The sequence below is a fragment of the Mesocricetus auratus genome, unplaced genomic scaffold (genome assembly GCF_017639785.1).
Source record: "Mesocricetus auratus isolate SY011 unplaced genomic scaffold, BCM_Maur_2.0 Super-Scaffold_100691, whole genome shotgun sequence".
NCBI classification, from domain to species: Eukaryota; Metazoa; Chordata; class Mammalia; order Rodentia; family Cricetidae; genus Mesocricetus; species Mesocricetus auratus.
In genome coordinates this window covers 57,222,693-57,245,832 of record NW_024429267.1, presented here as the reverse complement: position 1 = coordinate 57,245,832, position 23,140 = coordinate 57,222,693, and the positions used below count along the sequence as shown (strand labels likewise).

Below are 23,140 nucleotides of genomic sequence, written 5' to 3'. Positions count from 1 at the left end.
CTTGACTCCCTGTGTTTCTCCTACCCAGAGTCCTCCTCGACTCCTAGTCCCACCTATCTTGCTTCCCTATTGGTCAGCAGTGCTTTATTGACATATACACAGGACTTCCCCAACACACCACCACTGCCTGGCTAGCTAGTATGGCTGCTGGGATTAAAGGTGTGTATCACCCCTGCCTGACCTGTATAGCTTGTGTCTGGCTTTACTTTCTGAATCCTCAGGCAAGCTTTAATAAATCACAAATGATACATCTCCACACACTTCTGGTCTTGCCTCAACAGAGAATGCAGAGAGTTTGGAGGGGACCTTCAAGTGTAGGGGTGAGGCAGTGAATAAAATGGAGCAATTCCTTGACCCCAGGCTTACTGCCTGTCACACTCACACACTGTCCTGGCCCTCGAGGGTAGACTTACTTGCCATGCAATCTGAGGTGGGTTTTCTCCGCTGGGAAAGGGGCCTTATGTTTCACTTGCCAGTTAAAGAACTGGACCAGACCAGAAGGAATAGACTCCAGCTGAGGAAAATGACCCAAATTAAACCAAAACTAAGAGTAACAAGAAGAAATCCTCTGTTGTTTTGAGCCCAGATGATGCCCACTGGGAAGTGCAAGCTGGACCCTATGTGCAGTTTCCCTGCTGATGTCCTGGAAGCAGCCAGTTTACTTGGACCTGGGGTAGGGGTGGGGAAGGTGAGCTAACAGGGACTTAATGGGCTGTCCCTAACGAGAGGAGCAGGACGCCTGACCCCATCTCTGGCCACTCACTGGTTTAGCCAGAGCCTTCAGGGGACTTCCACAGCTAACTCTGCTCCTTGTGTGAATGTGGAGAGACCAATCAAGACGACCTTCAGAAAGCTTGCTATCAACGTTATACTTAGCACTGCATCGGGTTTTGATGAAGAGAGTTAGACACTCAGGGGTGGCCGGCAGGGAGCCCCACTTTCGGAGGAAATGATAAGCTGAAGACTTCTTTAGCATCTGCTATACATCACTCTGGAGCAACAGACTGAATGTAACAAACAACGCAGGATTTGAGAGCCCAGAAAGGGGGCATCATTATGGCCACCTACATCCCTCCAGGTGTTAATTAGCAGATGGAGCAAATGGGACTGTCTTGGCATCAGACAGGGCAGAGGCAAACATGTACAGGGGGTCAACTGATGAACTGGTGGCTCCTCAGACCAGGGAGGCTGGCCCCCTGACGCTCGTGCCCACTGTCACGACAGTCAGCATGAAAACAGCAGACAAGTGTGTACCAACACCTAACCTTTTAGCAATCAAAGAACAGAATGGGAGAGATATGAAACAATGGATGTGTTATGGGCCCAGTGTACACCCATAGTTCCCCCCTACACCCCGGGAATGTGAGGTCTGTGATTTACATTGCTGATTCACTAGGAGATGTGTCTGCTCAGAGGCACACACTCTTGGAGGCCCCAGGGCCCATGTCACCTCTGAGAGCCCAAGTATTTGCATCTAGGATTCAGACCCTGTTGCAGCCCCATGGAAACATCAAAGTCTACCACGTGTGTCACATGGCCAATGTGGCAGAGAAGCCCGCATGCAGGATTCAGAGGTGACCTTCAGGGAGAGCCCTCAGCAGAACCACAGTGTCACAGGGATAGGAGGTCCTGATGCTCTGAGGCCTCCCAGGCTGGGGTTGAGCTTCCTTGGTCACTCATCAATAGGGTAGTAAAAGAAGTCTGTAGAGACGCTGCTTCCTGACTTAACCACAGCTGACAGCCAGGCTGAAGCTGATTATAGTGGGACCTCGGAGATGGCTCAAGTGATGAGTACTTGTCCTACAAGTGTGAAAACCTAAGTTCTATCCTAAGAACTCACTTAAAAGAAAGCCAGGTGTGAAGATGTGTGTCTGGGGAGGTGGAGACAGGTAGATCCCTGGGACTCACGGGCAGAAAGTGTAGCTAAAGAAGCAAGCCCCAGGCAGAGGACACACTCTGCTTTAAAAAAATCAGGGTAGATGGGACCTGCACACACACACACACACACACACAACTCACACACACACTCACTCACACACACACACACACACACGAGAGAGAGAGAGAGAGAGAGAGAGAGAGAGAGAGAGAGAGAGAGAGAGAGAGAGAGAGAGAGAGAGAGAGTGCACACAACATCCTGAAGAGAAACACAGTTTCATTCTTGGCTCCATATATAACTAAGTATCAGTCATCCTTGCAAATAATGACCTTGGTAACATCATTTCATAGAGAAAAAGGAAAGCACAATTTGGCTTCCAGAAAGCGTGCACATGAGACAGAATTCAGACTTGTCCAGCCTTCAGTCTTCACCCGATGTGGCTGATATTTTCACCCTATCTTTAAAGGTAAAGGTGCAGAGGGGAATGTGAGCCTAGAAATCTTGGTCCCCAAGGCCTGTGTCCTTCCCACCTCCCCCCTCCAGCATCCGTGGGTGGAGGCCCCTGGACCAGTGTTTGCAGAAAGTGATGCTAAGATACAGTCTCGGGGGCAGGGCTGCAGAGCCGGCTTGTCAGTCATCGGTTAACACTTGCTGCTGAGCACAGGCATGTAACTGGTGGTTCACAACTGCCCTATACCAGTCTCGTGGGATCTAACACCCTCTTCTGGCCTCCGTGGGCACCTAGCACATACACGGTACACATATGTGCATGGAGACACTCACACACATAAAATTAAAGCTAATTTAAAAAACTCTGAGGGGTGATCAGGTCAGTGAGCAAAAGATGAACCAAAGGGTCTAAGGGCAGGGAACCGCCTGCCATTCCACAGCCGACACCAACAGGTGTCGCTCAGCATAAGCTGTGTGTAAGGGGACCATAAGCCAGGGTGAGACCAAGCCACATGACACACAGCTGAGAGCTGTCCACGGATGCACTCCTGGCCTGTACCCACCAGGCTAAGACACACAGCACAGCAGAACCCAGACCCACAGTCTGCCCGTCACTTTCTGCCCCAAATTACAGATGCTGCCTTGGTTTCGTGAGCTGCTTTCAACTAGCAAAGCAACAAGCAGGGAAACCGGTCCCCAAACGCCTGAATTTCATGGATTTCTCTCCCTTTCAAAGGTAAGAAAAGACACTCCATATGTCCCCCACAAAGAGCTGTGTTTCAGTTCTCATGAACATAAGGCCCTTGGCAGCATCTCCAAAAGCCCATCAAAATATGCTCCCCCACAGACTCACGACTCTGAAGAGAAACTTCACGAAAGATGGAGGTACAGAGCTTCGTGAGGAAGTCTGGACATGATCTTAATAAATTAGCATAAGTTAGCACATGCAATAAGCAGACACAACCACACAGGGAGGGACAGAGGAGAGCAGACCTCTAGGGAGGACTGAGGGTATGTGCAGGTGTACATGTGTGCATAGGTGCATATGCATGCATGCGTGTGTGTGTGTGTGTGCGCGCGTGCGTGTGTGTGTGTGTGTGTGTGTATGTGTGTGTGCGCCAGAGACAACCTTTGCTGGAGTTCTTCAGGCACTATCACATTTATTCTTTTTTTAATTACAAAAGATTTACTTTTAATTAAATTTGAATGTGTATCTATGCGTGAGTATGTACACGGGAGTGCAGGTGCTGTGAAACTCACAAGAGGGTACCAGATCCCTTGGAGCTTGAATTACAGGCAGTTGAGAGCCACCAAATGTGTGTGCTGGGAACCAAACTCAGGTCCCTCGCAGGGGCAGCCCACATGCACTCTCAGCTCCCGGGCCATCTCTCCAGCTCCCCAGTGGTGGGATGACAAGCAGATGTCACCATGCCTGGCTTTTTACATGGGTCCCAGGGACTGAATTCTGATCCCTGTGCTTTCTGCGTGGGTCCAGGATTACTTGATTTATAACACTCCTTGACGGCACATCAGGGCGTGGCCAGAGTGATGGGGAGGCCAATGCTGGGGCTGTTTTCCTAGACCCAGCCATCTCTGGCAGGTGACGAGCAGGCAGGAATTTCTTCCCTGGCCTAGGAGGCGACTGTGGCCATTGGTCTGCCTTGCTTGTGACTGAAATCTGTCTCCAGGACAGCTATCTTCATTCATGCTCATGGGATGCATACTAAGTTTTCTGTTGCCCCTTCTTCCTCTTTCCCCTCTCAGACTGATGGTCCGCAGGCCAAGAGGGAAAGAGGACCCCCAGAAACCCCAGAGCCACTTGGGCCTGACAGGGTAATTTCATAAAGGGTATAGTGTGGTTTGGGAACAGATCTCTCCTTTGGACAGGAAGGATTTGCCATTTCTGTATTCACCTGAGTTCAGGGCTGTTGTGTTCTTACACACACGCTGCGTGTGACGATTCACCATCTGCTCCGCCCAGGAGCTCAGAGCTGCCCCGGGGACCTTCCTATTTCCCAAGTAGTTTTTTTTCTACATCCCCAACACACCCATAACCCTTTCTACGAGCTTGAAACCGGAACTCCTCTACGTTCTCCCTTTCAGAAGACAAGATAGTCTTCCAGTTGGCAGGGGGTGGTGTGACAGGAAGGGGAAGAGAAGGAACAGAGAAGAGGAGGAGGAGACGGGGGAGAAGGAAGAGGGGAAAGGAAGAGGAGATGAAAAGGCAAACGGCAAAACCTCAACTTGCCAGCGCCACACTCATCCCCTTGATCCAGTTCCAGCAGCTCTGTCCCCTGCCTCCTGTATTCTGTCCCCTGCCTCCTGTCCCTGTCCCCTGCCTCCTGTCCCTGTCCCCTGCCTCCTGTCCTCTGTCCCTTGCCTCCTGTCCCCTGCCTCCTGTCCCTGTCCCCTGCCTCCTGTTCTCCTGTCCCCTGCCTCCTGTCCCCGTCCCCTGCCTCCTGTCCCTGTCCCCTGCCTCCTGTCCCTGTCCCCTGCCTCCTGTCCTCCTGTCCCCTGCCTCCTGTCCCCGTCCCCTGCCTCCTGTCCCTGTCCCCTGCCTCCTGTCCCCGTCCCCTGCCTCCTGTACCCTGCCTCCTGTACCCTGCCTCCTGTCCCTCTGTCCCCTGCCTCCTGTCCCCTGCCTCCTGTCTCCCTGCCTCCTGTCCCTCTGTCCCCTGCCTCCTGTCCCCTGCCTCCTGTCCCTCTGTCCCCTGCCTCCTGTCCCCTGCCTCCCTGCCTCCTGTCCCCGTCCCCTGCCTCCTTGTCCCCCTGCCTCCTGTCCCTCTGCCTCCTGTCCTCCTGTCCCCTGCCTCCTGTCCCCCTGTCCCCCTGCCTCCTGTCTCCCTGCCTCCTGTCCCCTGCCTCCTGTCCCTGTCCCCTGCCTCCTGTCTCCCTGCCTCCTGTCCCCGTCCCCTGCCTCCTGTCCTCCTGTCCCCTGCCTCCTGTCCTCCTGTCCCCTGCCTCCTGTCCCCGTCCCCTGCCTCCTGTCCCCGTCCCCTGCCTCCTGTCCCCCTGCCTCCTGTCCCCGTCCCCTGCCTCCTGTCCCTGTCCCCTGCCTCCTGTCCCTCTGTCCCCTGCCTCCTGTCCCTCTGTCCCCTGCCTCCTGTCCCCTGCCTCCTGTCCCTCTGTCCCCTGCCTCCTGTCCCCTGCCTCCTGTCCCCTGCCTCCTGTCCCCTGCCTCCTGTCTCCCTGCCTCCTGTCCCCGTCCCCTGCCTCCTTGTCCCCCTGCCTCCTGTCCTCCTGTCCCCTGCCTCCTGTCCCCCTGCCTCCTGTCTCCCTGCCTCCTGTCCCTGTCCCCTGCCTCCTGTCCCCGTCCCCTGCCTCCTGTCCCCCTGTCCCCCTGCCTCCTGTCTCCCTGCCTCCTGTCCCTGTCCCCTGCCTCCTGTCCCTGTCCCCTGCCTTCTGTCCCTGTCCCCTGCTTCCTGTCCCCTGCCTCCTGTCCCTGTCCCCTGCCTCCTGTCTCCCTGCCTCCTGTCCCAGTCCCCTGCCTCCTGTCCCCGTCCCCTGCCTCCTGTCCCCGTCCCCTTCCTCCTGTCCCTGTCCCCTGCCTCCTGTCCCTCTGTCCCCTGCCTCCTGTACCCTGCCTCCTGTCCCTCTGTCCCCTGCCTCCTGTCCCCTGCCTCCTGTCTCCCTGCCTCCTGTCCTCCTGTCCCCTGCCTCCTGTCGTCCTGTCCCTCTGTCCCCTGCCTCCTGTCTCCCTGCCTCCTGTCCCCATCCCCTGCTTCCTGTCCCCCTGCCTCCTGTCCTCCTGTCCCCCTGCCTCCTGTCCCCTGCCTCCTGTCCCCATCCCCTGCCTCCTGTCCCCCTGCCTCCTGTCCCTCTGCCTTCTGGACCGTATCTTCCACATCCCTAAGACAAGCTTCCAATACACACATAATGCCTGATGAGCTACCGTAGAATTCATCCTGGGTTGGTGCCCCATTGTTCTTAAGACGAATGACTAAAAGAACGATTCCTGAGTCCATGGGCATGTGCAGATAAATTGCTCTGGGTACCAAGTCATCACACCGCTAATAAGTAAATGCTGATACCACTGTGTGTCATGCTACTCACTTTCCCGAACTCTCACCAACATCACTTACTGTCATTTCTAATCATCCTGCATGTCAGTCAAAGGGGGCCTCACTCTATTTTAACTTGCATTTAAAATCTATTTCCAAGGCTGGGTGGTGGTGGCACACGCCTTTAATTCCAGCACTCGGGAGGCAGAGGCAGGCAGATCGGGGCCAGGCTGGACTGACAGCCTCCAAAAAATACAGAGAAACCCTGTCTATTTCCAAATAATTTTATTTTATTATTGTTGTTGTATGTATGTATATGGGTGCATGTATGTATGCATGTGTGTATGAATATGGATGCATGGATGCCATGGTGCACTTGTGGAAATCAGATGAAAACCTGCTTGCTATGTGTTCTCTTAACTCAGAAAAGATTTCTGGAAGCTTTGTTCGCGGTGCTCCTCCCTTCCTGTCCCTCTGATGTCCCATCAGCCTACCTCCCCAGGGATCTTGTTTTTGGGTTTCCATGGAACAGGGGTTCTGAGTCAGGGGTCTGAAGTTCAGATCTTTCTATTCACAAGCTCAGAGAGCATGTCTGACTTTCTCTCTTCAAATCCTACCTGTCCCGTGCCTCCTTCTCCTGCTGTGGCTGGTATGACGGCTTTTCTTTTCTTTCTTTCTTTTTTTTTTTTTTTTTTTTTTTGGTTTTTACGAGACAGGGTTTCTCTCTGTATTGTTTTGGAGGCTATCGGTTCAGCCCGGCCTCGAACTCACAGAGATCCGCCTGCCTCTGCCTCCCTAGTGCTGGGATTAAAGGCGTGCGCCACCACCACCCGGCTGGGATGACAGCTTTTCTAATGGCACCTGCGTTTCACAGAGGATGAAGGCCCACACCCGCACTCAAGGTCTGGGAACGTTTTTTCTCCGCTCTGTCCATGTTGCCTCAAGGGGAAACTGTTCAGAAGCCCCTGTGATGCCTAACTGCCTGGTGGCAGTCCCTCTGCCTGTCCTGCAGGACTCCAATGGGGATAAGTGATGCTGATGAAGGAAAGCCTTCCCTGCTCAAGCACTGTGGGTAAGGGTTAAAGAGTCTCCGTTCCTAAAGCAGCAGTCACACCGGGTTAGAAACCAGGCGTGTTAATTTCTCAATGGGCAGAGCAGTCTCTACCATCTAATGTTCTATTCACCCCCGTGTCAAGCCAAAGACATGCTTCTGGAATAAAACGGCCCCTGGCGTCTTCGCGTGAATGGTGACTCGCTTCACAAAGGCCAGGCACACTTGGACAGGGACACTTGACAAGATCGACAGGAGGGCGACAACAATTTCATCGCAAGAGCTTCAAACTGAGAATCCCCGAGACAAATGTCGATATCTCTGTCTCCTGCACTGACTGGGATTCTAGGTCTGTGTGGAACCGGCGGGTCACTTGCTTTTCCTTCAACACAACGTTTTATATGTGTGACTGCTCGGTCTGCAACCACATCTGTTCACCACGTGTCTGCCTGGTGCCTAGGGAGACCTGAACAGGGTACCCAGTACCTTGCAATTGGAGTTTCGGACATCGTTAGCTGCCATGTGAATACTGAGAGCCGAACTTGGATCCTTTGGAAGAACAAGTCAATGCTCTTAACTGTGGAGCCATCTCTCCAGCCCTAACATCAGTTTCTTGTTAACTTAGCAAGATCTCAATGCCTGTCAATTTTGGGGAAGGCCTGCTGGGCTATGACCCTCTTATAAAAATAAAACACAACTCATCTACTTGACATTATAAACAAAGATGCCTTAAATGAAAATGTTCCAGAACAAGGGATGTACAAATTGGTCTCTAATTCAAGAGTTTACTGACTTGGGTCTCTAGGAAGCAGCGTTGTAAATGACATTTCTATCAGGAAATGATAGACAATGCCACTGTCCATGTAACGCGTATCCGTAGAATCCTGGAGTCAGGAGGGATCCAGAAGGAAGCTGCTATAGGCTTGGATACAGCAGGGCCATGTGTGTGTGATTTGGCTACCGGAATGTTGCCTTTAGACTCAGGCCAGTCCCTGGCTTTACTTCATGTCCCCTTTTCGGTAGTAGAGGGAAGTAGTTTCGAGAACCACTCGGCCAGGAATGCTCCCTTAGAAGAACTGGGATGGCCCCTGCCCAGAGCTGGACAAGCCGGTGCTCATTTCCAGGCTCCAAGCACCACAGTTTGGAAGGCTGACCAATGGGGTTTGAGGGACCAGAGTGGCCACTTAAAGAGGAAACATGACCCCTTTGCACAACTAATCGCCACTAGGTTTTGGGACTGACCCCCAGGATCTACAAGCTCATTCTTCAGCTGTTTCTCGATCATCACTGGTCCACTTACACACAGCCAAAGTGAACCATTCAGGCCAGCTGAGGGGTAAATCTGCCGACTCAAAGCAAGGAAAGAAACCATGCTTTTAAAGGGGTTCTGCTACTGCTGGGCGGGACCCACAAGCCCCCCAAGTTCTACAGAAAAAGTTGCATTAAAGCCACCAAACTGGCACTAGTGTCACAGTCCTGCATGCACTGGGGAAGCAGGGACAGATGCAACAGGAACCGGTGGTCCCTATGAGGTCTAAGGTTCCTGCTCTTTGACATGTGTGTGTGTGTCTATGTGTGTGTGTGTGTTGTATAGACTGACAGTGGCTGAATCAAGGGAGGTGTCACAGCTACACTGACCTTAAAGATGGGAACTCGGGGCCCAGCCCCATGCAGTGCTCCCCCACTGACATTCTGCACAGCGAGAAGGGCACCAGCTGTGGATACAGATCTGTGTCTGTGCAAGGCGTTGAGCTCGCCATTCTCAGCCCCAGCAGATGGACAGTATTTTGTGAAGTTGATTTTCTTGGAGCTTGTTACAGGGGATATGCTAATTAACATTTGCTGGGCTCCTGCTGTGCTCGAAGCTTATGCTGCATAATTCAAGCCTCACAACTCTGAAAGGCAGTTTGATTATCTCTGTCTTACAGGCAGGGTAAGATGCATTTACCCAATCAACAATAAAAACCTGGGCTGGATGCTAGGAATCAAGTTAAAAATCAGACAGACAGACAGACAGTGTGGTGATATTTTGTTTGTGCTCTAACAAATAAAGCTTGCCTGTAGGTAAGAGGGTGGAGCTAGCCACTATAGAGTCCAGGCAGTGGCAGCACACACCTTTAACCACAGCACTAGGGAGGAGGAAACAGGAAGTTATGTGGTTGGGCAGAGAGAAGAATATAAGGCGGGCAGAGACACATCTTGTAGGGGTTAAGAACTCCGGCGGCTGGGCTGCTCTGCTTCTTTGATCTTTCAGCATTTACCTGGCTATCTGAGTCAGACCAATGCGAATTTGCGCTACATCACAGACAGACAGACAGACAGACATAGGCTTGGTGGCACATGCTGGAGAGCAAGTCCTGTGATAGCAGGGTAGCTGGGCTGCTGAGTGGGAAAAGGTCTGGGGGGTCCAGGAAGGGCCAGGAGCCCTTCACAGGGGACCAGTGAGGATTCGAGGCAAGAAAGGGCAACGGACGCCTGAAAGCAGCTGTGATGAGTTAAGACATCAGCCTAAGTTGAGGGAGTTTGCAAAACCACAACGCACAACACTCTAAGCCTGGAGCCTTCTCTGCATAGCACATCTCTAGGCTTAGAAAATATCCAGTCCGCAAATCTGTATTTCTGCCTCTCCGGTTGTCGTGCCTGCTGGAAGAAATGTATCCTTTTCTGTTGTTTTTTCAGGCAGTGATGTTCACGCACAAAGAATGATAACTGGTCGAATTTTCATGAACTTGTGGCAAACTGGGGGATGGACTTGAACACTGAGGAGCCCATGCACTTGGGAGTCTAAGCGGAGTTAGCATGGTGGGGGAGGGCCTTGCTGCTCCCCCAGTGGCCCTTCTTTCCCTAGGGGTGCATACGGCAGACAGGTGGGTGTGCCCAGAGGAGGTGGCCCCAGGTGGCTGGTGAAGGTGGGGACATGCCCCTCATCTCAGCATGCCCTGCCACTGGCCCAGCACGAGTTTTCCTTAGCGCTTTGGGACTGAAAAGCCAACAAGCTATGGAGGCCCCGCTAGACAGACATCGCGCGACAGTCTCTGCTTCCCCGAGGGCCCACGCTGACCATCTGTCATCACAGGGGCCCCATCTCCTCTCTGGCGGCAGTTCAGTTGGTTTAGCTGCCTAGCAGGGTGTGAGAGATCCTTCACTCATGCACGAGGGTCAGACGAACCTGTGAGCTTCCACGGTGTACCCTCGGAACAGGGAAAAGACCCTCGTGAGAGGTGAGTCTACTAGAACCACGTCTCACGTGTGAAACACAAGAGCCCCAGGTGTTGAGGGGTGAAACCCGTTGGGGCCAACAAGAGGGGACCTGGTACAAAGAGGGGAGCTCATGATTTGAGGTCAAGGCTTGTGATGGATGCGTCCTCAGCTCTGACACTACACGTGGGCCTCGGTAACCCAGGCCCGCCGTCCCCATCTGAAAAATCAGCTGCAGCTACATCAATGGGTTATTTAATGAGCTGGGCTTGTATCTAATAATCTATCTACATCAATCAACCAACCAATCAGTCAATCGACCAGCTATTTATTATCTACCATCACATAGTCTATAAATTGATCATCTATCAATCATTATTATCAATCTATTACCCATAGAGGGCACAAGGTCTTTGTGCTCGCAGGTAAGCACTAGGGAAACCAGGAATGTTAAGCACTAGGGAAACCAGGAGTGTTAAGCACTGGGGAAACCAGGAGTGTTAAGCATGCAGTGTTGCCTGTTTTCTGCCGGGAAGGGATGGGTATAGTTAGCAGCCTGGTGACCTGTACAGCCAGGCCACACCTGACTCCCACAGACTCTTACGTTTATCCCAGCTGTTTTCCCTAGACCCTTATCTTGAGCATTGTTCCTCAGCCAGTAGAACCGTCCTTATGGAAGAGATCATATGTACTCTGTAAACAGTTTCAATGTAAACACTTATGTTTTATTGTACACAGGGGATTGAGTTAATTATCATCAGGAAACCTTTTTCCAAACGTGTGCTGTGCTTAAATATAGCTACAATAAACTGCCCAGTGACAGACGCTAGAAGCTTGAAGCGACACTGGCCACTGAGTGGTGCTGAACTAGATTTCCTTCTTGGCTCACATGGATCATTACTCTACTGGCCATGCTTGCAGAGACTCCCCATAATCTGTCTGTCTGTCTGTCTGTCTATCACCTATAATCTATCAATATATCAGTCTATCACCTATCTATGTATCTATCTATGTATCTTTGTATTTATCTATCATATATAATTTACCAATATATCATCTACCTATCACCTATCATTCTGTCATCTGTCTGCTATATGTATAGATAGATACCTATCATTCATTTATACTCCTATCAATCTAACATCTACCTATGATCTGTTTATTGCATATCATCTATCATTTATTTACTATCTATCCACTATCAATCTATCTGTCTGCCTATTTACCTGCCATCTATATAGGGGACAATCGACATGTCACTCTTTCCCTTCATTGGTGGCAGGCAGAGACACTCGGCATCAACAGGTCTTGAGAAACTTTGGAAGGAAGCTGGCACAGTAGGCATAGGCAGAGTGGGGAGGTGGCTATGATCCCTTCTGCTGAGGGCTGGTTTATCGTCCATGCTTCTCAAACCATGTGCCTGGGACCTCCGACTTGCTTGTAAGGAAGGGAAGGAGTGTGGGGCTGAAGAGTCAGTGATTGGGTTTTGGGATCCTAAGAACAGGACTGGCCTGTTTGGAACACAGGGATTCCATGTAAGATTGCTCTGAAACGGAATCTTGGGCTGAAATAAACAAATTGGGATCTAAAATTGGCACAGCCGACGAGTCCAGATGGCCACTTGCAACACAAAGCCCCTGTGCCGTGGATAGAAGCCTCTTCACTGCTTTAGAGAGGGGCAGGCACATAATCCCAAACCATGGGCAAAGTAAAACAGTGATGTCATCACTGGACACGGGGAAGGTCACGGAATGGAAGACTCAAGGTGAAGGGCAGCAGGAGCCCTGATGTGGATGACTCTCTAGGGCGGTGGTATCCCTTCCTCGATTGTCCCTGGAAATGACTGAGAAAGTTCTCTTTTTCTCTCCCTATGCATGGGCTGAATACTGTAGAGAAAGCTTTCTGGGGCCCAGGGCATCTCCGCAAAAACACACACATGTGCACATATGCACACATGTATGTGCAAACAGGCATGCATACACATGGATTTGTACAACAAGCACACGTGTATGCAAACAGGCATGCACAACAGTACTTTGCACATATGCACACGCACACACGCACATACAAACACACGTGTGCAAACAGATATGCATGCACGCTCTCACACATGCATGCACACATGTACACACACGTGTGCACATATGCATGTGCAAACAGGTATGCACACACATACTTGCACGCATGCACATGCACATACAAACACACGTGTGCAGACAGGCATACATGCACACTCACACACACGCACACACTGCAGCTGTGGCAGGCAGTGCTGTCCGCAGGCGTCTCCTGGCCCTTACCTTCTTCAGCTCCTCCTGCACACCCTGGCTGGTTTCCTCACAAGACAGGTTTCCCTTCTGGGTCTCGGGTTCAGTCTTGGGCTCAGACTCCTGCTCCTCCCCAGAAGAAGTGTCCTTCTCGCTCATTTTCATGGCTAACTCGTACAATCTGTTCCTCAGCTTCTCCTCTGCAGAGTCTGTGCTGGTCCGGGAATTCTGAGCCTCGTTACTGATGTCAGTCTCTGACACGTTGTCTGACACCTGTGTGGAGCCAGAGTCAGGAGATAAAGGTTCCTCTGCAGAGTGGGATGCAGCTGTCCCCAGTGAACCTCAAGGGGAGGAAGCCCAGGGCAGCGGCAACTTTCCTGACCTGATTTCCACTTCACTGACTCTCCTTAACACATTCAACACTTGGCCAAAGGGTTTAGGTAGGTGAGCGTCACACTTAGAATAGTGCTTGAATCCGCGATTTTGTGTATGTGGGTGGGTGGGACATGAACAAAGGAGACTGGAGGACAACCTTGGCTGTTGATCCTTAGTGTCTTAGTCACTGTTATATTGTTGTGAGGAGAACCATGACCAAGGTAACTCTTACAAAAGAAGACATTCAATGGGGTCTGGCTCACAGTTTTGGAGGCTTATTCTATTATCATCATGGGAGGAATCATGCCAGCGTGCAGGCAGGTGCTGGAGTAGTAGCTGAGGGTTACATCCTGATCAGCAAGGAGAGAGAGAGAGAGAGAGAGAGAGAGAGAGAGAGAGAGAGAGAGAGAGAGAGAGAGAGAGAGAGAGAGAGAGGAGAGAGCATGCACAGGAGAACTTGGGCCTTGAATAGGCTTGAGCATTTGAAACCTCAAAGCCCACCCCCAGTGACACACTTCCTCCAACAAGGCTCCCAATCCTTCTAATCCTTTCAAACAGCGCCACTCCCTGGTGGCAAAGCATGTAAGCATGCGAGCCTATGGGGGCCTTCCTTATTCAAACCACCACACTTAGTCACAGTCTGCCTTGTTTGTTTTTGAGACAGGACCTCTCATGTGCCTGGAATTCCACATGCCTGAGTACCTCCCTTCCCTGGACTAGGGCTTCTCCTCTGAGGTCTGAATTCCCTGCCTGTGCACCTCTGCCCTGGGTTGACTCTGACTGTCCTCCTGGGTCTACTTCTGACTTGCCTGGAGCTCACCAAGTAGGCGAGCCCCAGCGATCCAACTTTCTGGCTCCCCAGCGCCAGGACTCCAGGCACACAGCACCCTACCTGGCTTTGTTTTCTTTAATCCTGGGGTTGGACTCAGATCCTCCTACTGTAAGTCAAGCACTGTATCAGCCGAACCATCTCCCCAGCCCCGAATTCATTCTTTTTCACTCTTGTTGTGCTCCCTGACTGGCAGCAGCCAGACTGGGCAAGCCTGTCGGGCCCTCCCACCAGGCGCCCCCTGACAGAGGAGACCAAAACCTTCCTCGTGGATTCAAGGTGCCTTTGGGTGCAGAGAGGACGGAAGCAGTGGAGGGACCCTGCACATCCCATAAACAGACAGGGAAGGTTTCCCTGGAGAATGCTTGTGCTGGGACTTCCAGTGTTGCTGTCACCCAGCTCGAATGAAAAAGAGGCCAGGTCGGTATCCCAGGACTGATGGGGCAGGGTCCTTGAGCATGTGTGAGCGACAGTGTGGGGCTCCCCCAACACTACAGCCCCCTCACCAGCTGGTGGCCACACCGCCTGCACCTGCTTTCGACTTGTCGATTCTAGGCTAAGCTCCTTCCTTCTATGAATGTGACTCTTACAGGCTGGGGGGACCCAAGGAGGCCATGAGGATTGTGCAGATATGTCCTTAAATGTCCATTCCCTCTGAACGGGGTATTTATGTCATCCCCTGTCACCCAAAGCTCAGGGAACATCGTGGAAATGAGGGTGGGGAAAAGAATGTAAGTCTGGATGGGGAGGAGTACTGTGACACACCATCTTCTGGACATGGCGTGACCACCGCACTCATGAGCCTGTGCCATGGTGGACGTGGCGTGACCACCGCACTCATGAACTCGCTGTAGCTGTGGGTACCCGCACAAAGGCAGGTCAGCAGGGCCAGCCACTATTGCACTGGAAGCCCTAGTGGAACTCTGGGTTAAAGCGGGTGGGGGTGGGGAGACCTCGAGGCAGGAAGGGGATGCTCAGAACAGTGTCCAGGAGAGTGGGAGGGAGGGGTTGAGGGTGGCTAGGACTGAGATACATTGTATACCTGTATGAGACTGTCAAAGAGTAATGCATGTATTCTAAAGGGTTGGAAATGTCTGGGGATCAGTAACATAGCATTTCATCTGGGTCTCATGGGTGCATTTTAGTCCTTTGATGCTCCTTGGGGAGTCATTCTATCTATTTTTAAGGCTTTGATATTTCACAGCTGTTATCCTCTTAGAAGGAGTCTAAAGAACAAAGGGAAAAACTTACTTATTTTTCAAATGGAATCAAACTCATTCTATTTTGTAATTACCATGCGTTTACTGGACACCTTACAAACCTAAGATCTGTGACAGAATCTCTGTAATCCTCCTGATACCTTGAAGAAGCATGTTCTATTCACTAGCCCTTAGTTACTGCCCGTCATTTTTACCCATTATTTCTGATGAATCAAAAATGGACTAGAATAGCAAACTGAATGAGAACAGGATCTCTGTTACGATAGACCAAGTTAATGAACAGAAGGAGAGTGGACTCACCCGGCAGGGAGGTTCACTTGTGAGACTCATCCCATTCTGCCGTTTGATGCACACAGCCGAGGATTCAAGTTTTTCTTTCACGGTGAGGGGTGGAACGTCACCTGGACCCTGACAATGGTGGGGAGGGGTGGAGAGTCACCCAGACCCTGACGACTGTGAGGGGTGGAGAGGAGTCACCCGGACCCTGACAACAGAGGGGAGGGGTGGAGAGTCACCCAGACCCTGACAACAGAGGGGTGGAGAGGAGTCACTTGGACCCTGACAACAGTCATAACAGTACAGCTGAGGAAGACCTGGGGTTTTCCCCAGTCAGCTGTCTCAGGTGAACTTTCTCAGGCTCAAGCGCTGGTGTGAGAAGATGTGTGAGAAGATGACCAACGCCATCAATAAAGACCAAACACTCCTTTCACCGCTCTCCACAGAGCACCGTGGAGTGTGAGCTGGACAGGGGGCTCCTGTTTTGTGGAGAGCAATGCCTGACCGTCTGCTCTAGCCTTTGCAACATCTGTCCCCCGCCGGGTCTGCTTAGTACGGTCTGTAACAAGTACATGAGGGCGTTCACAACGAAATCCACGACATAGAAATTCTGAAAAACCATTGACTCAAAAAGAAAGGAGGGGCCACTGGAAATGCCCGTTTGTTTCACAATTCTGAGCCAGAAGCAACCCTGAGGGCCTGCGAGATGACCAGGGCTCCGCAGGCGCCCCCGGTGAAGGAAGAGTTCCTTTGCCTGGGATGTGAGAACAGCCCGGGGAGGAACGGGCTCTGGGCAGGCTTAGGAAGGATGAGAACGTTTCCATACGTCAGTATGGGGTCAGACAGAAGACCTGAGGCTCAGAGAACGGGCTCGGTGTCATTCAAGAACGAGGTTCAGAACGAGAGTGAAGAGAGCTTGGAGGGGAGGAGCAAACATGGAGAGTTTAACAGCAACTGAAGGCAGCTGCCGCTCACACCAAGAAGCACCCCTCGGCAAGGCTGAAAAAGTCACCGCAGCGCATGTCTGTCTACCACACAAGGATGTAAGATTTAGCTCATGGTGATGTGGGTCCACATTCAGCAGAGACAGACTGGGCGGGTGTGCTGAGTCCTGCATGGCCACTGGGGAGGAAAGGTAGAGAGTGCACCATCCCTGCCCCAGGGAGCTCACAACCTGCTGCACACAGGGGAGGGTTTGATGGGACTCAGGGGACGGTGCTGGCCTGACCGGAGGGTGATGTCGGCAGGGGATGAGATTAAGGAGTGCGGCCCACGGGACTGGGGAAACCAGTGGGTCTGTAAGGCGCCTGCGGAGGCGTAAATACGGAGAGCAGGATTTGATGCCCAGAGCCATGTAAAGCCAGGTGTGGTGGGTCGCCATGCCGGTGATCCCAGTGCCAGAGAGGCGGTGACAGACCAAGCCCTGGGGTCCCCGTGGCTACGAAGACTGTTTTCTTCCCTCAGTCAAGGGGGAGACGGTTTCCAGAGAATTCACGGGCTCTCAAAAGGGTCCACCATCATGCCTCTGCTTACCGCCCAAGATCAACCCAGGTGTCAAGGTGCCCACGGCACAGAAAGGGTTAGGAGGGGGCGATTCAATGGGGATCCCCCTTTCTAGATGTGTCCTTGCCACCGTTGTGTTCTGAAAGGTGGGCGTGGGAAAGTCTTAACGCCCAAGCTTTGTGTGTGGCGGCGGTTCGGCAAGCACGGGGCTTCCTCCGCCCCTCCGTGGAAGCGTCTGGTAGCACCTGCTTTACCAGGACTGCCTTTATGTTTTCTGAACACTCCATCTCACCCCATCTTCCGTTTCTTATTGTCACATTGTGACCTTTTCATGTTTTCTATGAACAACATAGTAAATAAAGGAATATTTACCAGCTGTTAGACATACAAAGATTATTAACTGCTCGTATGGCAAGAGTATCCTTTCACATTTATTCACTTATTTGTTGTGTGTCTGTGTAGGCATGCGGGCATTCGCGCGTCTCAGCACACATGCGACCCCTGTGGGAGTCAGTTTCCCCTTCTACATCTAGGTTTTGGGGATCCGCCTCAGCTCATCCGTCTTGGTGGCAAGCTCCTTTATCTGCTGAGCCATCTTGTAGGTCCAAGATTCTTAACATCTTTTTAGAGAATAATAAGGACTGAGGATGCTGGGTGGACCCAAATTTACCTCAAGAGAAGAGCTCCACAAGTGAATACAACCAAAAATAAACCATTGCGGGAAGCTAAAATAGCAGCTGCCGTAACCCTCAAGTTCCCATTAGTGCAAACACACCAGCCAGCTCCTATGTTAAAATGGTGTCTGGCAAACAGCCTTACACAACCTTGCCAAATCCTCTTCCAAAATTGTGTGGGCAGACCCACAAAAGGACGGCACTCTACCATGCCCAAAAGCAACAGAAATGAGCTTGTCAGTAAAAGACGGAGACTTTTTCATTAAACACAAAACCCATAGGAATGGGCAGGAGAACGGGCAGGTACATCCACTGTTGTCTCCCTTGTAAGCAGAATAATTTTTGTTTTTTTCTCTTCAGGACTTTGCCAACCTCAAACCTTGGTCCAGAAATGGCAGATCAATGTATGCCACAAAACAACAGCTGTCAAACAAGCAGCACACGTGATCTGAGAATAAGCCGTAGTTTGAATCCCCTCACGAGCCATAGAGGAATTAAATTATGTGTCTATGTGTGGGTATGAGCATGTGAGTGCAGTGCCTGTGGTGGCCAGAAGAGGGCATCAGATTCCGTGCCGCCAGAGTCACAGGCATTTATAAGCCACTCTGTGGGTGCTGGGAACTAAATGTGAGTCCTCTGCAAGAGCTGGACCTTGTCTCCAGGCTGTATCCAACCATTCTCAGGAGCTGACAGTGAACACAACAAGTCAGCATACGGAAGAATCCAGTTCTTACAGACAGGAGTCATGGTCTAGGAAACCACAAACAACAAACGCTAAGCCGACTCAAAACCGAGACATGTAAATGAATGCGATTAGCGACATTAACAGATCATAGAAGAAACGCCGGCAGGGCACGGGGCTTCACCCTCGGAATCACAGAACTTGGGAGGCCAAGGCTGTAGAACGGCTGTGAGTTACGGTCAGCCTGGGCCACAGTGAGTGCCAGGCCACATGGGCTCCACGGTGAGAAGACCCTGTCTTAAAAGCCCCAGCCAACCCCGCTCCTGATTTACGTCATGGAGGATGTGAGGAAAGGCTTCTTAGTTTTGATGAGAGCTGCCCGATTGGAAGCAAGTGGCAGACCTGACTGAGACCCTGGAGAGCAGGTCACCAAGGACAGAAGATCTCAGATCCTGTCACTTCACAGTGAGCAGACCCTCGCCCCTGCAAGGAGACGGGAGAGAGGGGTGAGAGGAGGGACGGGAAGGGACAAGTGTTGCTGGGCTGAGCAGAGTGGTCTATGACTCCAGCTACTTAGGAGACTGGAGGTTGTGTGAGTTCAAGGCCCACCTGAGCAGCTTAATGAGGTTCTGCCTCAAAACAGAGGAGGTCCGAGGAGGGAGAGGGGGGAGGGAAGGGAAGGGGGAGGGAAGGGGAGGGAGGGGAAGGGGGAGAAAGCTTTGTGGTAGAGTATTTGCTTGCACAAATGAGTTCATTATTTGAAGATAATTAGAGCATCTAAGACTGCCACATGAATGACTAGCAGAATTAACAAAAGATCCATTAGACTATTAAGTTACAAAACATAAAGTCAGCACCCTTCTACAATAGGAGCTAACCTGAACATGTAACAGATAAAAAATTCTCACAGCATCATTAAAATGTAAATTAAAAATTACTTAACAAGAAAAGCACGAGGGCTTTGAGCAAAAGTATAAAAACCTTCGCAAGTGCCGCATAGTCCCGGATGGAAAAGCTCGACATTACAAAGGCATAGTCTTAAGTGTATGCATACATTCAGCACAATCCAGTAAAAAAAATTTTTGGCAAATTGAACAGATTTTAAGAAACCAATTATACGAGTAAAGGGCTGAGAGATGCCAAGAGAGTTTTAGAAAATGATGTAAGTATCAACCAAAGCAACACAGGGCGAGGAGAGAAGAAAGCATTAAGACAGGCACACGACGTATATGTGCGCTCACACACACACACACACGCGCGCGCACACGCGCACACACACACACACACACACACACACGACTGTCCACCAGACGGCAACACGGACTGTAAGGAATTTCTAACGAAAACAGTAGGATTTGTGCAGGATGGGAACAAAGAAACAGACACATGGTAATGACCATGCGTACTGAAGAAGGCGTCTGACACCAGCGCACACATGGTGGATGAATTAATAGCGCTTTGAAAGCAAATGAATAAAATTTAAAAAAAGCCACCTCTTACCTTACACCCAGAGAAGTAAAGTCTACATGAGTCAAACAGAACAATGAAAAAAAAAATACAAACCTGCAGAGCATCATGAAAAAAGCAGAAAAAAAATAAGCTTGAGAATTTATGGCATTAAATAATAAAACGATAAAGGAGATAACTAGCAGGGTCTCATGTAGCCCAGGCTGGCCTTGAACTCACTTACTGTGCAGTTGAGATGACCTTGCATTATCAAGTGCTGGGATTACAGGCATGCGTCACTATGCCTCTTGTATGTGCTGGGAATCGAACTCAGGTCCTTGAGCTAGCACTGTGCCAAGTGAGCTACATGCCTAGCCCCAACCACACTGTTATTGAGGAAAAAAAATATATGTAAAATGTACTTAAGTTGGGCCTGGTGACACACACCTTTAACCTCAGCATTTGGGAAGCGGAGATAGGAGGATCTCTGTGAGTTTGAAGCCAACCTGTGAGTCCCAGGCCAGTCAAGGCTACATGTTGAGACCCTGTCTCAGAACACCAAAATAAAAGGTAAATAGCTGAGTAAGATAACAGATAAAGTACATAAATGCATTTTCCACATAAGAAAAAATGTGAACGATTTTAAAATCAGGGAAGAAACACTCTTGGTGGAAACTATGCAAGTGTTAACTAAAAAGATTTTTCCCCCACATAGAATTGGAAGAAATGGGACAGACTAACAATGACACTGCTGACGGCATGTGCAAACATGTCCATACAGACACTGGCATGAGTAAACATGTTCATAATACACTGGCATGTGCAAACATGTCCATACACACACTGGCATGTGCAAACATGTCCATACACACACTGGCATGTACAAACATGTCCATACACACACTGGCATGTGCAAACATGCCCACACACACACTGGCATGTGCAAACATGCCCACACACACACTGGCATGCGCAAACATGTCCATACATATACACACTGCCTTGTGCAAACATGTCCATACATGCACTGGCATGTGCAAACATGTCCATACACACACTGGCATGTGCAAACATGGCCATACACTGGCATGAGCAAACACAGCCATACACTGGCATGTGCAAACATGTCCATACATGCACTGGCATGTGCAAATACGGCCATACATGCACTGGCATGTGCAAACACGGCCATATGCTGGCATGTCGGTGCAAACAGCCAGGAGATCTGAGAGCTTAATCCAACAAGTATTTCCATTTGCACAGTGAGATTCCACTGGACTGTCTGAAGCCTGGGAGCACGGACCAAATCTTTAAATGCCCATCGCTTTGGGAAAGGATAAGCCAGTGACGTCCTGAGTGGGATTTGGAAGCCACCTGGCCCACTTGGAAGTGTTTATCGTTGGCACTGTTGCTCAGAATTGCCAAGAGTGGCAGAAGGAGATGATACAGGGAGTCTGTCTAGACTCTGAGGATGGGAGAGGTGGTTCAGCCATCAAGGGCACTTAGTGTTCTTGAAGAAGACACCCATGTCTAGCCACTGTGCTCACAATTACAAACACACGCACACACACACACACGAACACACACACACCTAATTAAAAACAATTATGAAAATCTTTCCATGGGCTCGAGAGATGACTCAGCAGCAAAGAGCACTGGCTGCTCTGCCAGGGGTCCTGATTTCAATTCCCAGCAACCACATGGTGGCTCACAGCCATCTGTAATGAGATCTGGCGCCCTCTTCTGGCCTGTAGGCACACATACAGGCAGGACGCTGTGTCCATAATAAACAAATCTTAAAAAAAAGAAATCATCTTTCCAAAAGACTTTTAATGTGTTTATTGCTGTTTTTCACTGTTGTGTGTGTGGCAGGGCCTCACACGGGCCTGGCTACACCGGCGAGGCTGCTTGCCTAGCAAGCCCCAATGACCTGAAGTCTTGCCTCCTAGTGCAGGGATTACAAGCCTGTACCACCGTGCCTGGGTTTTCACAGGTGTTCTGGGGATGGGACTCAGCCCTTGTGCTCGCAAAGGAAGCACTTTCCCAACTAAGTTATCTCCCAGCTCCTGGTTTTTAATTCCCCACAGTGTATTCCTGATCCCCTGTTCTTGGCACGCCATCTGTCTGAAACCAATCTTCTGCACTTAGAATGTCTCAATTGTTGAGCGCCAAGCCGGCTGTGTCACTTAGGGTTGGGAGTTAGGGGGCTTTGGAAGAAGATGGACGGCGTGATGCCCGACACAGGCGGACTTGCTGAGTGGCGGTTTCATGCGCACTGTACGCACACGAACACACAAAGATGGCTGTAACTGGAGAGCTGTGTGTCAACTCGACACAAGGGAAAGCCATCTGAGAGGAGGGAGCCCAGGTTAAGGGAAGGGCTCCATTAGGTCAGCTGTAGGCAAGACCACGGAGCCTTTCCTGAATTAGTGATCAACAGGGGAGGGCCCAGCCCATAGTAGGTGGGGCCCCACCCCTGGGCAGGAGTCCTGGGTTCTATAAGAAAGCAGACTGAGCAAGACCCAGCAAGCAGCTCCTCTCCATGGCTGCCGTATCAGCTCCGGCCTCCAGGGTCCTGCCCTGTCGCAGTTCCTATCCTGACTTCGTAGCTCTGATCATGGTGTTTCATCACAGGTATAGAAACCCTAAAAAAAATGACCTCATACAAAATACACCTACGGTCATTTTAGGGATATAACACCGAGTTGGGTTTTATGCCTATCTTATCTAGTTTCTAATTTATGTATACGTGTGTGACTGTTTGTATGGGCACTGTCCGTGCTCAGAAAGAGGACATTAGCTCTTCTGGAGCTGGAGTTACAGGTGGCGGTGAGCTGCCGGATGTGGGTGCTGGGAACTGAATCCAGGTCCTCTGTAAGAGCAGCCGGCGCCCTCAACTGCTAAGCCATCTCTCCACCCTGTCTGTCTGTTTTCTGAAACGGGGGAGGGTGTCTCACTATTTAGCCCAGGATAGAATGGAACTCAATATGCAGTGCAGGCTAGTCTCTAATACATGATCCTCCTGCTACTGGGATTATAGGCACGTGCCACCATGCCTGGCAGGAAATGCCATTAGTACACTTCAACGTTTGTGTATTATAGCACACTCACTTGCTTTGTCTTACATTCATTTGTTTATGCGTGTCTAAAGTAACAGTCTAAATATGTAATTTTAATTTTATTTCATTCCCAAGGCGGGGCAGCGGGGGCGGGGGTGGGGGTGAGGTGAGAACTGCCCTATGAATGGGAACTGCAGGGTTGGATACCTCTGCAGTGTAGCAGCAGCCCC

At 50.8% G+C, this 23,140-nt stretch overlaps 1 protein-coding gene across 7 annotated transcripts in view; it reads right to left on the bottom strand.

Moving 5' to 3' along the window:
* The window catches only part of LOC101823936 (myosin VIIA and Rab interacting protein), a 184,773-nt gene that overhangs the window by 19,457 nt on the left and 142,176 nt on the right, over positions 1–23,140 (bottom strand). For 6 of the 7 annotated variants that reach the window (XM_040739615.1, XM_040739616.1, XM_040739617.1 and 3 more), the window contains 2 exons: positions 15,571–15,678; positions 12,880–13,119 (listed from right to left, as the gene is read on the bottom strand). In XM_040739615.1, coding sequence (XP_040595549.1) covers positions 12,880–13,119; positions 15,571–15,678 — 348 coding nt within the window. The remainder of the gene's footprint in view (positions 1–12,879; positions 13,120–15,570; positions 15,679–23,140) is intronic. The other variant, XM_021234204.2, reaches the window with a different exon arrangement.